Below are 15,751 nucleotides of genomic sequence, written 5' to 3' on the forward strand. Positions count from 1 at the left end.
TCACAAAAAAATAATTCTTGAAAACAGTATCCAAAAGTAGATACGAAGAGCACCAGATAATACAAGTCAATTATCTTGCATGTCCAGCTATTTTACACTCTTAACATGTACAGATCAGATGGGAAGGGAACACACACACACACACACACACACACACTAGAAAATCCACTCATCACAGTCCACTCCATATGAACACTATCTTACCAAAGTGGTACCCTAGCTAAAAGAAGTAAACCCGGAATCCCGTAGCAGCTTAGGTATTATGGGGCATGAATATGCAAGCTAGACGGCGGACACACAGCAGTCCTATACAGAGGAAGAAAGGCCATCACTGCGCATTGATTCCAGTATTGGATTTTGAGGTGGCAAGACTAGCAACGTGAAAATGCGGTGTGTGATTGCTAGAAGAACTTTCCAGAACTGGCGGCTCATTTAGGAATGCCCAGTTGCTACTTGCCCACCTGCAATAACCAGCTTAGCTTAATTAAAAAGCAGAAACTAGATTAAAACACGCCTGAATTTGAACTTGTTGCTGTAACGGGTTTGTTGCTGAGGCTTTAGCTTAATTAATTACCAGCCATTTTTCTTGATGAGTTGCTCCAAACTTGCTTGATCAGTCTCCATGTCCATGAACCCCTCCTTGGTAGTGGCTGCAGGTAAGGAGCTTGATCTCTGAAACTCTATTCCATGATCCTCGTCCGCGCCATCCTGTCACATACATGTCATGATCATGGTACCTCTTAAAGTAAAGGTACAGAGTATCCATGCAAAAGGGGAAAAAAAGGGCCTGCCCATAGAAAATAATAGACCTCATGACTGCTACTGGATAGACCGGAAATAGCTTTGAGATGATCCTCTTCTGTTCTCTTCTTTAATCTCCAGTAAGCATCGATCTCTCCTCTAGTAAGCGACCGATTCCTTTTGTACTTCACTGATTTTTTCACTCATCAGAAACCACAGATCACACAAACCAAATTAACACCAGACGAAGAAAAACAAAATGAAAGCTGCATGTGTGTCATACGAAAAAATAGACAACCATGATTGCCAAGATTATTTACTTGATCTAGGATCAGGGACAGGTGAGTCCCAACCAGCCATCAAAGATCCCATTTTCTCAAAAGCTTTCAATCGCCTGAATCAAAGCACTTAGCATGAGTGAATGCCTTTTATCCTATTGTTACTGCTGATGTGCGCGGGGTCTCCGTTCTCATCCTTTTCTTGTTCCTTTCCTTTGCCAATATTTGTTTACTGTCCGTTCGTACGTCGAAAAATAGTTTTTTAAGTATTTTTTTTAAAAAGCAGATTTTTAAATAGTGAATCTTTTACCAATATTTACTAATATCATAAAAATATAAAAAATAAGTTGAGAAATATTTTTTTATTATTTGATTATATCTTTAAATAAATGAAAAAATAATTTTTTAATTTTTTAAAAAGTTTATTACAAGAATAAAAATTAAATTTTATAGATAAGAATGTTGAAAGATAATAATTAAATAATTAAAGTAAGATAGGCTCTCTACTGCATTATTAATAACGAGCATGGTGCTAAAGTGGGCTCTATAATTGTGATAAGCTCCAACAATTTTGTCCATAAATCTTTAAACCACTGCCCACAAATTCATAAAAATACAATAGGCAACACAGGCAGGATTCAAGATGATGGGAATGTAGACTTTTTCGTTTGTGATATTATGTTTTTTTTTCCCAGTTAATGTGGATGTAAAATTTACGTGTATTTTAATTAATTTTATAAATTTTAAATTTAACTTTACGTGTATTTTAATTAATTTTATAAATTTTAAATTTAACAATCATATAAATCTTTAATATTTTAAAAATAAATCAAACTCATAATTATTAAAAATAAATTCAAAATCTTACTAGTCTACACTACTGTAGCTACTTAGCTTGCAGCAAATAGAATTAAAAGGGGATAAAATGTTAGTTATTTTATTATTTAAATTAAATATATTAATATTATTAAGGGAGGGGCTAGAAAAAAATTCCTTGCAGGGCACCCTGCCAGCCCCTCCCTGGCTCCGCCCCTGCCCGTGACTAGTCTATATTGCTCTCCCACGAAATGGATTGATGTCGCCAAAAGTATATTTGCCCTTCTATTTCGACTTTCGTCTATTGGGCCAGGAGGAGGCGATGCTCATACAGACCATGTAATAAAATGATTCGGATTGAGGCGACAGTCACAGCCCATCTCCAACCCCTGCCAGCCACTCTCAAGTTTCAAGCAATCGGACTCATGTGGGTTGTTTCAAAAGCAGAAACACGAAAACAGACACTCATGTATATGTGCTAGGAAACTTTCAGGGTTAGCTGGAAGTTTAATTTTTGCATATTCTTAATAAATTTAAATTTTAATTTCAAACATGTTATTTATCTTATCTTGATGAATTACAGGATTTATGATATATGGTTTGAAAGCTTTAGATATTTAGTTTCTATCTCAAATTTAATTGCAACAAAATTCTACTGGTAACTCTAGATATATCTCAAAAAATACATGAAGGTATAATTTAATATATTTGACAAGATTCGTCTACTAACTTTAACCATCTGAAATATTATGTTCCTAAACTTTATTTGATATAAAAATTTACCACAATATATTTTGTTTAAATTACCTTGTAGAATTTCAATTATATTCAATGTACGGTTTCAATGATATGTTCAATCTCGCAAAACTAATCAACAATATTTTAAGGTTAAATTTAGACCTGACTTGATTAATATCATAAATTTAATAAATTTATAAAATAAAACTGAGTTTATTAATTTTACCAATTTTAGATGAGTTAAATTTGTTTTTATTAATTTTTAAGTTTTAATTTAAGTTTACATGCTATATATATATATATATATATATTAACTCATAAATTTATATAATTATATGAGTTAATTCGCGATTTTAAGTAGAAAAAGGAGGCGAGCCTCTTGACTTCATTATTAACGTGGTTGGTGCTAAAGTGGTCTCTATGATTGTGATAAGCTCCAGCAACTTTTGTCCATGAAACTTCGAGCCACTGCCCACAGATTCATAAATATACAAAAGGCGACACAGGCAGGATTCGAAGGATGATGGGAATGAATGTAAATACTTTTTCGTTTCTGCACTGTTATAGCTATTTAGCTTGCAGCAATTTGCCCGTGACTTGTCTATATCGAAATGGATTGATTGCGCCAAAAAAAGTATCTTCGCCCTTCTATTTCGACTTTCGTCTATTGGGCCAGGAGGAGGCCATGCTCATGAAGACCATGTAATAAAATGAATCGGATTGAGCCGACAGTGACAGCCCATCTCCAAACCCTGCCAGCCACTTTCAAGTTTCAAGCAATCGGACTGGATCGAGTATCGTCTTCTATAGGTCATTTTAATGGTATGTGCTAGGGAACCTTCAGGGTTAAGCTCGGAGTGGGCTTACACTTTTTACCAAGCTTTTTGGGTTAAAATATGGTTCTGCTCAGTGTAAATCTTAGATGGCACCTTTCATCCTCTACTTTAAAATCATATTAATATAATATGATCACGGTTAATTCGTGCTTGTGCAACCCAACTCCATGGTTATAAATCTTTACTCGGATCAGTAAATTTAACCCAATATTGAAAATTGATACAATCAAAGATTTTTTTTTAAAAAAAATCAGAACTCAAGTTAACTATCAATTCAAACCATAAACTAGACCGAAACTCTCGAGTTGGTTTCTATAATTATGGTTTTAAATATGGACCGGTAGAGTTTACGACGAAAGCAGAAATGTTCGAGTCTGGGGATTGATGGCGAAAGTCCCTTTTAAATGACTTTGTCGACTTGCACTCTTCTTTTAAAACACCCACGAGGAGGATTTCTGCTTGCTTGGGGTCAAGTAATGGACTGCTGATCATCTACTGAAATTGAAGAATCTAGAATGGATGATAGTGACCTTAATTCAGTTTTCTTTTAATCTGTCAAAAAAGAAAAGTTTTCTTTTAACGGGCAGAGACAGCTTTCTTTATGCGATATTAGATTTATTTTCAATTGAATCGCTGGTAACCACACTTTTCGATACAGAGGGCTGGACAAGGAAGGAGATGAGAAGATAGAAAAGGTAAAAGGAGAACCATTTTTGAACATGAGACCAAGACACAGAAAAGTTCTGAAAACGAAACAATAAAGGCCTAATTCTCTTTTTTCTTCGCTTCTCAACCACAGAAAACTCAAAATGAACAACAGCTGGTTTACTTTCTAGCTAGATTTCAGGTCTGCATGGCTGTTATTATCGCTATTTTCACGAGCACTCGACAGCGCCTGAATTCTGAGCATCATATTTGCCACAACTTGAAGGTTGTCACTTGCTTTTGCCACAACTTGAAGGTTGTCACTTGCTTTTGCCACAACTTGAAGGTTGTCCCTTTGCGCCATCATAAAAAGGGACAGAGTGAACAGGTAAGTGCTTTGATCATGGCTACATGCATGCTTTTCTTTCAAATTTTACTTGCGGGCTTGTGCCTACAGAATCATTCATCATTAATTTGAATTTGCATGAGTTTCAAAATATCTTCATCATTGACTTCATTGAAAACTAACCTATTTTAATTGGTCAATAAAGGAAAGTGGGCAAATAGCTAGGCTGGGCAAAACGAACCATATATCCATGCCATGCATTGAGTAGGGACTCAATTTTGGCAGAAGACACGTTACATACCTCGTTCGCTGGCATTGCGTACTCTGGCAATGGCATCAAACTCATCAATCAAACAATCAGAAGAACTGAAATTTTATAGCATGGATATAGTTTGTGTGGCTCATGGCTGCCCAGAAATCTTATCCACCTCGAATACGCCAATGACATTCATGCTTTGGAGCCACCTTCGTCTGTCCCTGTTGGCCTATATTACCAGCTGGGAAATTTCCAACCATAACAAGCTTGATGCAACCATCTATTACATGGGGTCAGTTCAATGAATGGAACAAGGGCTCCACGTTTCAATTCTATCAATGATCTAACCTCCTGTCGTTTAAAAGACAACTAGATGTTTTGGCTCCTTCCATTTGAGCTTGTTCTAAAGAGTGGAGATCGGTCTTGCCATGTTTCATATAATCTAGAAAAAGTAGTTGCATAACTAAATCAAGCTTGTACAGCCTTTCCCTTCTTGTACAGATGGGAATTGATGTGCTTGATTTGATTTGAGCTTAATATATTTCTCGCAACTCTCTTTTCCAATGGACTTTTTTTTCCATTTTTGAGTCCCCACGCATGCGCCTCTCTTTCTAAATAAATCTAGAGTGAGTATGATCATGATGCACTTGTAAATTAAACATGTCTCTTTGAAGAACGTAAGAGAAAATCCCTTCCAATGAACCTTCATATGTTCTTTAAGAAAAGAAAAGAAAAGAAAAAAACTCTTTATTAAAAAAACAAACACAAAAAAAAAAAACTAAAATAGAAATGAAGACTTAAAAACATATTTGCTTTTAAGCGGTATTAGAGTAAATTTTTATATTTTTAAAATATATAAAAAAAAACCAAGTTTTTTCTATTTTTACCATACCGTTTTTTCTATTCCAAAACAATAATAAAACACCGCCCAGAACTTTCTATATGTAACTTACAATCACAACAGAGCTAGAGCGGAATTTGGCCTTTGAAATCTTGAAATCAACGAAGATTTCAAGTTCTAACAATGTATAGAAGTAATCTAGCTAATTTTAGCAGTCGAGGACGTGAGTATTCGATAAATAATTGCCTTCCGCTAAGATCTGAAGGAGAGTCTTTCATTTACGGTCCTTGTCGAGGTGCAAAGTATTTTGCGCGAAAATGAACCGATAACATAATTAATACAGGACTTGTGGTTTATAGTATGATTTAATTCCCATAGAGAAGGCTTTAATATTGTATTTTTACTTGTGTTTAAGAAGTGTATTTGTTAAATAAAAAATATTAAATTAATATTTTTTAATATTTTCAATGATTTTGATATACTAATATTAAAAATAAAAATATATTAAGTTAAATAAACCTTGTATACGAAACTCAAAATCATCTTACCGGACATAAATCTTCCCAGAAGTGTATAGATCATGTTCAATTTAATGGGGCAAAATAATTACGTTTGTCTAAGACACATGCTAAGAGTTAGGCACCGTTTGGGAACGCGGCTGCTGCTGCGTTCCCAAAAAATTTGAAATTTTTTTTTTTGTTAAAAATTATTTGAAAAGCACCCGCAATCACATTGCCAAACACGCTTTTAGTAATCTCACTATCCAGTATCGTGATGTACAATAAGTAGTGATTTGAGGGAATTTTTGGATTTATATATATTTTAAATACTTTTTAAAATCTTCTTCAAAACATATATATTCTAGAAAAATGTATTAGTCCTAATTCCAATTAAGCTTCAAATTCAAGAAATTATCTTCACCCTACACTATCAACATACTAGCTATATATATATATATATATATATATTACAAGAAATTGTATGGTTCTTACGCTACAAATACTAAATACTTGCAACATAAAAGAAAAATAGACATATAGAAGATAAAAACAAGAGGGAGAAGATTAAAAAAAATATTATATAAAATAGAGTTCTTTAACATCATAAAATTTTCCTTTATTTTACTATCAAGCCTGCAAACCAACAGCATATAAATTGTAAATTAATTAGGTGAGCTTTTTTTGGGTACCGAGATTGCACTTTTTGGATATTAAAATTACTTTCCTCGTTGTAATCCCAGGCTCCACAAAGAAACACGAGGTCAGCTTCGATTTATGTATATTATCCTTCATGTGTTTTTTCTATCAAAATTGATATATATATTTTTTATTGTTATCATTTTTCCTTTAACAAATTATTTAAATTTATATTTTTTTTTGTTATAATTTCATTATTCAAAAATAAATTGGTTGAGAGTTAAGCTTCTTGATTTAACCTAAATCAATAATTTTACGAGTTGCGAGTTTTAGAAATTAGACCGGGTTTAAAAGGTTTGCTTCGGTTGACTTGATTTATTTTTTTTATGAAAGTTAATATTTTTTTTACCCTATTTTTAGCTTTATTATTCTTTATAGTTTGCCTTTTATGATATTAGTCATGGGTTCATGACTAAAGTCATCGGTTTCAAAGTTTAATGTGAGTTGCTTTTTATTTTTTGGTATTTTTTTTAAATTGATTTATTTAAAATTTATCCTTCATCGTTTAATTTATTTAAAATTGGTCTTCCTACTTTTATTTTTTCTTTCTTTTCTATTGTGTTATCTTGATCATGTGTCCTTGATCACAGAGTTTGTGAGTTAACTCTAATATTTTTTTTTCCTATAGGGTTAGTCCATGGTTCATGACTAGAGTCATCAATTTCAAAAGTTAACATGAATTATGTTTTTGTTTTTTTTTTAAATTAATTTTTTTTAATTTCATCATTTAACATTTAATTTGTTGGAAATTGATCTTTTTACTCTTTTTTTCTTCTATTAAATTATCTTGATCTTGTGCCCGTGATTGTGAGGTTTAAAGATTAACTTGGGTTTACTCATATGTTTCTCTTTTGTTTTTTAAATTAATTTTTTTTGTTTTTATCCTTTAACTTTTAGTTGTTCGATAATTGAATTTTATGATTCTATTCAACTTGCTTTCAAACACAATCACCCTAGTATCACGACCGGGTCAAAGATTTTTCATCTTGACCCAGGTGGGCTTGATATAATTTATTTTTACCTTTATATATATATATATATATATATATATATATATCTTTGTCATTCAATATTTTATTTGCTAGATATTGAGCTTTAGATGTTTTTATTTTTATTTTTTTACATGAAGTTATCATATTCTCTTTTAATTTATTAATCATTGATCTTCAAATTTTTTTCATGTATTTTTTATTATAAGATTATCTTAATCTTATGTTCATGGTTGCGAAGTTTGAGAGTTACAAGATTTAATTAAAAATTTTTTATTGTTTTATTTATTTTTTCTCTTCAACTTATTTGATAATTTAAATAGACTCTAGTTAGTTTTTTTTACTTTTTTTTATTATTTTTTTGTCAATTTTTTTTTTATAATTATATTATTTAAATATCAATTGAACCAATGATTTTTTTTCTTGGTATTTTTTTATGTTGAAAAAATTTTACCTGGCTCGCGGCCCTCCCGGCGTATCACAGTACACAGATCTTGTGCATTCAATGTAAGGAGATTGTGGGCTAAAGAAAATCATGAGGCTAGAGTGGGTTGCACGTGTAATAAGAGTGACTCTTGCTGGTAACCTATCTGACAACTGACAAGGACTCGCCGGTCAATGATTGTGGGCTCCCCACCTCACATGGGTCAAGACCCAAACAATGTTATCGTCACCTACCATTTTTTATCTGGATTTGCATATTAGGTGCTGTCTGTGTATAATGTCTTTTTTTTTTTCAATATATTTTGAAATACAGTTTAAATGTATTACCAAAAATCCAGACAGGACTGGATTTCAACCTTTATGTGCACAAGGTCCATCATCATGGGTGGATTACTTATAGGTGTATAATAGATTATTGATATACTATATGCTGCAAGTCAGATTAAAAAATATCATAGCGTTACTAACATATTTTTTAGCAAAGAAAATCCCAATCATGAATCAAAAATCTAATATATTTTTTCAAATATTTATACAGTGACGTGTGAGATGATATATTTTTTTAAAAATATTAAAATAGTGATATATTAGATTGATCTAAGTTAATCTGTCAAATCTACAATCCAGATTATAAGGTCGTGATAACTCTCTATATATAAAAAAATATAAAGGTTAAATTCTAATCAACTCAATGTTAAATGATTAATAAAAAAACTTGAATCAACTTGCCAAACTTGCGTCCTGGGTCATGAGACAGAGATAACCTATAAAAACAAAAAAATACGAAGTCTAATTTCCAACCATTCCATTGTTGAGGGATGCAACTGAAAAAAATCAATAAAAAAATGAATAAATCAAGTAAAGTTAAGCTAACTTATTAAATTCACTACATGAACATCGAGACCGGAACAACTTCGTAAAAAAAATAAAATCATAAAGCTTTGTTTCCAGGTAACATATCCGATATTGAATGTTAAAAAATCGAGGGAAAAAAAACTAAATCTACAAGACTATTTAACTCTACATAAAGCAATTTGAAAAAAGTTACGAACCCTAATTCCCGAACAGTCTAATATTGAAAAATAAAATTAAAAGAAAAAGATTGGTTTGTTAGAGGGTGAAATTGAACAAATATATTTAATTAAAAAATAACCAAGAAAAATGAATCAAGTCAACTAGATTAACCTGCGAAACTTGTATTCTGGATCATGAGACCAGGATAACCACATAAAAAATAATTGAAAAAAATCACAAAACTTAATTTTCAACTATTACAATGTCAAAAAATAAAATTAAAAAAAATATCATAACTTTTTATCCAACACAATAACACCTTTTTAATCGAAAAACACACCTAGCCATGCAAAATACATAACCTTTTATCCAACGCAACCATTCTAATAGATACCAAAAAAAAGTGTGTATATATATATAAAAAATACTTAGGTTCATTTCACCATTTGCACTTAGTTGAAAATCGAACAATAATTTTTTTATTTTTTGAATAAATATTTTTTTCTTATATTATTGTGATAGTTTTTTTTAATGTTTTTTTATCCATGTGCTATTGCTGGTTATTGTTTTTTTTTAATGATTAAAATAAAATCAGTTTATTTAGCTAATTAGAACTATAATTCCAATTATTTGAATTTTTTTAAGAAAAACAAGCTTGCACGAGTTAAATATTTTTTTTTAAAAAAATAGGAATCCGATTCACGGCATAAAGCGGGCACACCTCTGGTATATTCTCAACTCTGAAGATATTGCTGTTTAGATATTTGCAGAAATTAGTAAAGTTATTAGCCTAGATTAATTACTATTAATTTAGATTTATTCCATGAGTGAAAACGGTGACTGTGATGATGACGGTAGGATTCCAAAAAAAAAAAAAAAGTTGCTGTCCCAAGTATCTAGCCATGCTTGAAAACGCACGTCACACATTTCAACGGCTAGATCTTAAACACGAAGAACGACGAATTTCTCGAAGAGAACAGTAATATTCTTATTTAACATCATTAACCGACAAATCTTCCATAGGAATCGCGGGGCGGTCTGTAATATGCCCAAAATACCCTGGTGGTGATCATAACGCGTTTCGGCAAAGGAAAGTTATTAATTTATCAAGGATCAAGGAATCATAGTCTCCAAAGTAGGGATTATAAAATAATTTAGTTAAATTAAGTAAGAAAAACATAATTTAGTCATATAGTATGGTTTAATTTCATTGTATTTTGATTTTGATCATAACGTGTTTTATTGTATTTCATGTCATATACAAAAAAAAATAAAATAGAGATATATATAAATGATCATAACGTGTTTTTAAAAATTTTAATTTTTTTATTAAAATAACTTTTTATATTTTTAAATTGTTTAGATGTATTGATATCAAAAATAATTTTTTAAAGATAAAAAATTTTATTTTTATATATTTTCAAAAATAAATATTTTGAACCACCATCACTATTATAATTTCAAACAAGCCCTAACAATTTTCATGCCTTAAAAGTTATTTTTTTATAAATCGGGAGCATTAATTTTGTTCTGAATGGGGTTGAAAACTATCATTTACAAACAAATTAATGGATTATGAAAATTTCCTTCATTTCAACCTAATTTTATTCTAACCGGATATACCAAAAATGAATAAATTCCAGAGTAAGAAAGAAATTTAATTTTCATATATTAAAGGGAATTATAATTAAGGCTTGATTTGATAATTTGGTGTAAATATTATAAAACAATAAATAAATAATCATGTGATTTTAGAAACATTTAGTGTAAGATTACCATGTATAACAATTAATTATTACAAACATAGACTGGATCATATATCATATATCAGCAATTTAATTTAATGGACTGACTCAGCAAACTTCATTAGATTAAAACATTTTGATTTTTTTATTTAAAGTTAATTTTTAAAATTGTTCTGAAAAACTAATATAAAAAAATAAATTTTAAAAAATAAATTTTTTATTCAAAATAATATTTTAAAAATAATGACCGAGTCCCGACTCATATCAGATCTCAAATCGGGTGTGAAAACTACGGTATAACCTGCTCTTTTATGAAGCCAACTTAGCACGTCAGGACGAATTTAGTATCCCGTCCAAGTTGCTACACCCAAACACTCCAGGATAAAATTAACGGACAAAAAAAAAAAAAAAAAAAAAAACGGTTACAGGAAAATTGAAAGAAATGAGCGATCCTAGAAAAATAAAAGCAGAGCGAGGTGTGGTTGTGCCACTTCATGTCCGTTCTGAAGAAAAAAAAAAGATCCTCCTCCGCTGCTGTTCGTGGTGGCTAATTTCACAACCGCCGTGGTGTCACTTCTCCACGTTTTAAGATAAAAATAAAGAAGGCACGGCTTTTGTTCTGTCCAAGACATCGGTATACTCCCCTTAGATTATTCCTCGTCTCGATCCCCAATTCCTCAGAATTTCGTCAGTTCCGATGATTTTGTCTCACTGTTTGTAATCACATGCATGAATCTGGCTGCTTACTTTCTTTTAATTCCAAATCGAACTCCCTAATCTGATCTTGATTGTGATCGAGATGTCATTTAAGAGCAAGTTAAAGGGGATTAGAGATGATATCACTACTACATTTTCGATGGCAAAGTTACAGAGGAACAGAACAAATCGAAGAGGGAGAGCTTATATTGCACCTGAATTAGGAGGTGGGTCTGAGCTATTAAGCGAGTTGATTGAAGAACAGAGTCCATGGGCTAATTTGCCACCAGAGTTGCTACAAGATGTGATTAAGAGAGTTGAGGGTAGTGAAACTTCATGGCCTGGAAGAAGAGATGTTGTTGCTTGCGCTTCAGTTTGTACGTCTTGGAGAGAGATTACTAAAGCCGTTGTTAAGACCCCAGAACAGTGTGGCTGCATTACTTTCCCTATCTCGCTAAAGCAGGTGACTGAAAAGGGGGATTTTTCTCTCCTCTTGTTTTGTATTTCTGTGAATGGTTAGGTGCTGATATTATTTTGGGGGTTCTTTTTTGTTTTTTTGACTAGCCGGGGCCGAGAGATGCTCCAATTCAATGCTTTATTAAGAGGGAAAGGGCTACTTCTACTTATCATTTGTATCTTGGTCTCAGTCCTGGTAATATTCTATGATTTATTGTGTTAGTTTTGATGGATTTTGTTTATGAATTTTGAAATGAAAAGATTGGTTATTGAATTGGATCCATTTTTTGACTTCCTAAGCAGTCTGCCATGAGAAAAATTAAAAATTTTCCAGTGGTGGTGTTGTGTTTTTAATTTTAGTTTAGTGTGTGTGTGTTCTCTACTGCTAAATTAATGTTACTTAATAAATTACAGCTTTGTCAGGTGATATGAGTAAATTATTATTAGCAGCAAAGAAGATTAGAAAGGCTACAAGCACAGATTTTCGGATATCATTTGTTGGAAGTGATTTCTGTCAAACCAGCAATACCTATGCTGGAAAGCTGAGGTATGGTTTATCATTTTGGATTTCTAATCTTTCTACTGCCACATTCTTGTTTTGTGGAATTGATTGGGAAATCCTGAACAGGTCTAATTTCCTGGGAACCAAATTCACCATTTATGACAGTCAGCCTCCATGTCCTGGACTGAAGTCCAATTGCAAGCTTCAGCAGAAAGTCCGTTCCATCCAAGTGTGTCCAGGGGTACCTGCTAGAAACTTTAATGTGGCCACTGTATCTTATGAGCTTAATGTCCTACGGACCCGGGGTCCAAGGAGAATGCATTGCATCGTCCACTCAATCCCTATTTCTGCAATTCAAGAAGGGGGAGTAGCCCCTACTCCATTGGAATTCAATAATCCTGGTGATGAGCAATCTCCTTCATTGTCTGCCTCAAAAGTAAAGCAACCACTTATTGATTTCATCTCCACTAGCCGTGCTGAGTCATCTGACTCAATTTGCAGCAAAATGGATCCCCTGGTTTTGAAAAATAAAGCTCCTAGATGGCACGAGCAGCTTCAGTGTTGGTGTCTAAATTTTAAAGGGCGTGTTACAGTGGCCTCTGTGAAGAACTTCCAGTTGGTGGCAGCTGTGGAGCCTTGTCAAAATGTTCCTGTAGAAGAACAAGAAAAAGTTATTCTTCAGTTTGGAAAGATCGGGAAAGATATCTTCACCATGGATTATCGATACCCCCTCTCTGCCTTCCAAGCTTTTGCAATCTGCTTGAGTAGCTTTGACACTAAACCAGCTTGTGAATGATCATTTTCTTTTTCCATCTTGGGCCATATTCGCAGTGTTCTTCCCCGAAAACTTTGTTGTATTTATTTTTGATTAATATGAGTGTCTAGACTAGCTTACACGCAACTCGATTAATTCCATGGACCCTGAAGTTAACGACCATGTAAGCCTCCAGTAGCTCCTGAGGAGACTCGAACTAACTTTGTTGTATTTATACTCTCTGAAGGAAGCTCCTTTGGATTTGCACTTTGTCATCAGCATTAATTTTATGTAAACAGCAGTGGTCTGAATGGTCTATGTAGCAACATTTGTTTATTTGCAGAAAGGTAGTTCTGCAACAGCTACCCCAAGTATGTAACTTCTTAAGGAATTTTAATTCCATAAAACCTATAAATTCTTGTTCTCTCTATATTAGAAACTTTGTACACTGAATTTTGATGTTAAGTTGCGAAGTACAGTGAACAAAACATTTCATTATCATATGATGCAAAAGAATTATACATAAACGTGACTTTATAGATGATATTGCATCCTTATTATTACTTCTGTAAAATATTTTTATTGTCATGTGCACAAACTGTATGTTTTTGGTGGTAGATTATAGTACCAGGCCATCATTTACCTGGTTAGAGAACCCCTATATCCTTATCTTTGCTCTCCTGCGCACGATTGTAGCGACAACCATGTCTTCAAGGCTTTTCTGGATTATCAGGGTCTGAATCACTTGATTCCAATAAGAGCCCTCATAGGCATCGTCATTTTACTGTCGGTTATGAGTAAGCATCTCAGCAGGGGTGACTTTGAATTCAGCCTTGTGTGTCTCGAGAGGACCTGGTTTAGCACTGTACTCACTGGGTTCTTCATCGTTATGAGAGAGATGCAGCTGTACACCAGGACTTCTTTCGTTTAGTGAACTTTCAAACAAAATCGAGTTATTGACACTTTGTGTATTACTGTTGATATATGCCTTCATTGCTGGATCTTCTTTTGTCAGCAGATCTTTGAACTTTCCACCCTTCGAGCTTCCTTCTCCATCAGTAGGATTTTCGCTGCTCTCATCTGGATTGATCTTATAACCATGATGGATGTGGACTGATCCATCCTTTCTTGTTGGTTCAGAGCCCTCGTACATTGAAGCTCCTCTGTTTTCACCTGCTAGAGTTACAATGCTGACAGGCGTTTCACCTATGGGATGCTTTATGTGCTCCATTCCCAGCTTGTGAACAAACTTGGAAATGTCTTCCCTGATTTCTTTGTGCAGGGGAACTTTTTCTCCATTGGCCATGGATGGTTTTTGATGAGATTCGCCCAATACATACCGGGCTCTTGCAGATTTCGCAGTTTCCCCATTTGAGCTAACAGTAGTCTTTTTCCTTTCAAAAATGTCTTCCTTTACGTTTTTCAGCTGTTCTGAAAGAGTAATAGGATGATCAGGACCAATGGTGTTAGAATCTGATTTTTGTGATGCTGCAGGTATCTCAAGTGCTGCCACAGAAGTTGGTGTTGCTGTTGCTGCTCTCACAGCACCTGATGCTTGTACAGGCTCTGCTTGTTGTTGTCGTCGAGAGACATTCTCTGCTCTGATTTCTGTCTTTGCTTGAGGCACTTGTGACAAGGGAAAAGATATTGCTGGATTTGTTTCTTGTTGTTGAGTGGCGGATTGAGTAGATGTGGGTGGAGGCTGAGAGGTCTCTTGTGTTGCTAGCTGCAATTTCTTTGATGGGGACCGAGAAACTGTTGGCTGCACTTGGGTAGCTATCTTAGAAGGAGAAGAGGGCTGTGAGGATGTTTTACCTGGAACTCGAGAGGCCAAACGAGATGGAGATTCAGGTTGTTGGACTGCCAGTGCTGCTGTCCGGGGCTGGGAAGTGGTGCGAGAAGGAGAAGGTGGCACAGATGCAGCTCTTGATTGAGGAGTTGCACGAGATGGTGACTGGGTTTGGGAGGCAGTTTGGGTTTGGGTTGTTGCACGAGAGGGTGATGGGGGCACCGATGCAGCTCTTGATTGTGGAGTTGCACGAGATGGTGATGGTGGCTCTGAACCAGCCCGTGTTGGGATTGTTGCACGAGATGGTGATGATAGTTGAGAAGTGGCTTGGGATTCAGCAGCCGCGCGAGGTGGTGGCTGAGGTTCAGTTCGTACTTGTGCCGTAATCTGAGTGGTAGGAGTTGGTGCTGGGGCTATCCCTGCTGGTCGAAAAGGTGGCCGCTGAATGGGGATTGTGGTGGTTGGCCGGGCTGGGGCTTGAATTTGAACTGTAGGACGAGGAGGTTGGGGTTCAGTTGTAGGACGTGGAGCAGGAGCGACGGGTGCTGACAACCAAGGGAGCCGAAAGCGGAATGGCCTCTGGTCTGCCATAGATTTGATTTAAGAAAATGTAAAGTACAACAAAGGTTGTAGATGTAGGTTGGCTGCGTTGATGCTGAATTCTTGTTG

At 34.1% G+C, this 15,751-nt stretch overlaps 3 protein-coding genes across 5 annotated transcripts; 1 reads left to right on the forward strand and 2 right to left on the reverse strand.

Annotated features, from left to right (window-relative positions):
* On the reverse strand, positions 1-1,220 carry LOC133694410 (uncharacterized). Its single transcript, XM_062115910.1, has 4 exons — positions 1,062-1,220; positions 810-931; positions 575-708; positions 1-461 (listed from the first exon to the last, which is right to left on the reverse strand). The coding sequence occupies exons 1-4, from the start codon at positions 1,111-1,113 to the stop codon at positions 329-331; spliced, it is 441 nt and encodes a 146-aa protein (XP_061971894.1). The 5' UTR covers positions 1,114-1,220; the 3' UTR covers positions 1-328.
* A 10,053-nt stretch (positions 1,221-11,273) lies between these two features.
* LOC133694580 (tubby-like F-box protein 5) lies at positions 11,274-13,723 on the forward strand. Of its 3 annotated transcripts, none has more exons than XM_062116142.1 (4): positions 11,274-12,044; positions 12,146-12,233; positions 12,461-12,584; positions 12,666-13,723. In XM_062116142.1, exons 1-4 carry the CDS (start codon positions 11,685-11,687, stop codon positions 13,333-13,335), a joined length of 1,242 nt encoding a protein of 413 aa, XP_061972126.1. In that variant the 5' UTR covers positions 11,274-11,684; the 3' UTR covers positions 13,336-13,723. The 3 variants fall into 3 exon arrangements, with proteins under 3 accessions (XP_061972126.1, XP_061972125.1, XP_061972127.1); XM_062116141.1 differs by having other exon boundaries at positions 11,275-12,044; positions 12,452-12,584; XM_062116143.1 differs by having other exon boundaries at positions 11,901-12,233.
* Positions 13,724-13,767: 44 nt separating this feature from the next.
* On the reverse strand, positions 13,768-15,673 carry LOC133694579 (vegetative cell wall protein gp1-like). Its single transcript, XM_062116140.1, has one exon. It carries the CDS (start codon positions 15,671-15,673, stop codon positions 14,075-14,077), a length of 1,599 nt encoding a protein of 532 aa, XP_061972124.1. The 3' UTR covers positions 13,768-14,074.
* Positions 15,674-15,751: the final 78 nt, after the last annotated feature.

This window comes from Populus nigra, chromosome 5 (genome assembly GCF_951802175.1).
Source record: "Populus nigra chromosome 5, ddPopNigr1.1, whole genome shotgun sequence".
In the NCBI taxonomy this organism is placed as follows: domain Eukaryota; kingdom Viridiplantae; phylum Streptophyta; class Magnoliopsida; order Malpighiales; family Salicaceae; genus Populus; species Populus nigra.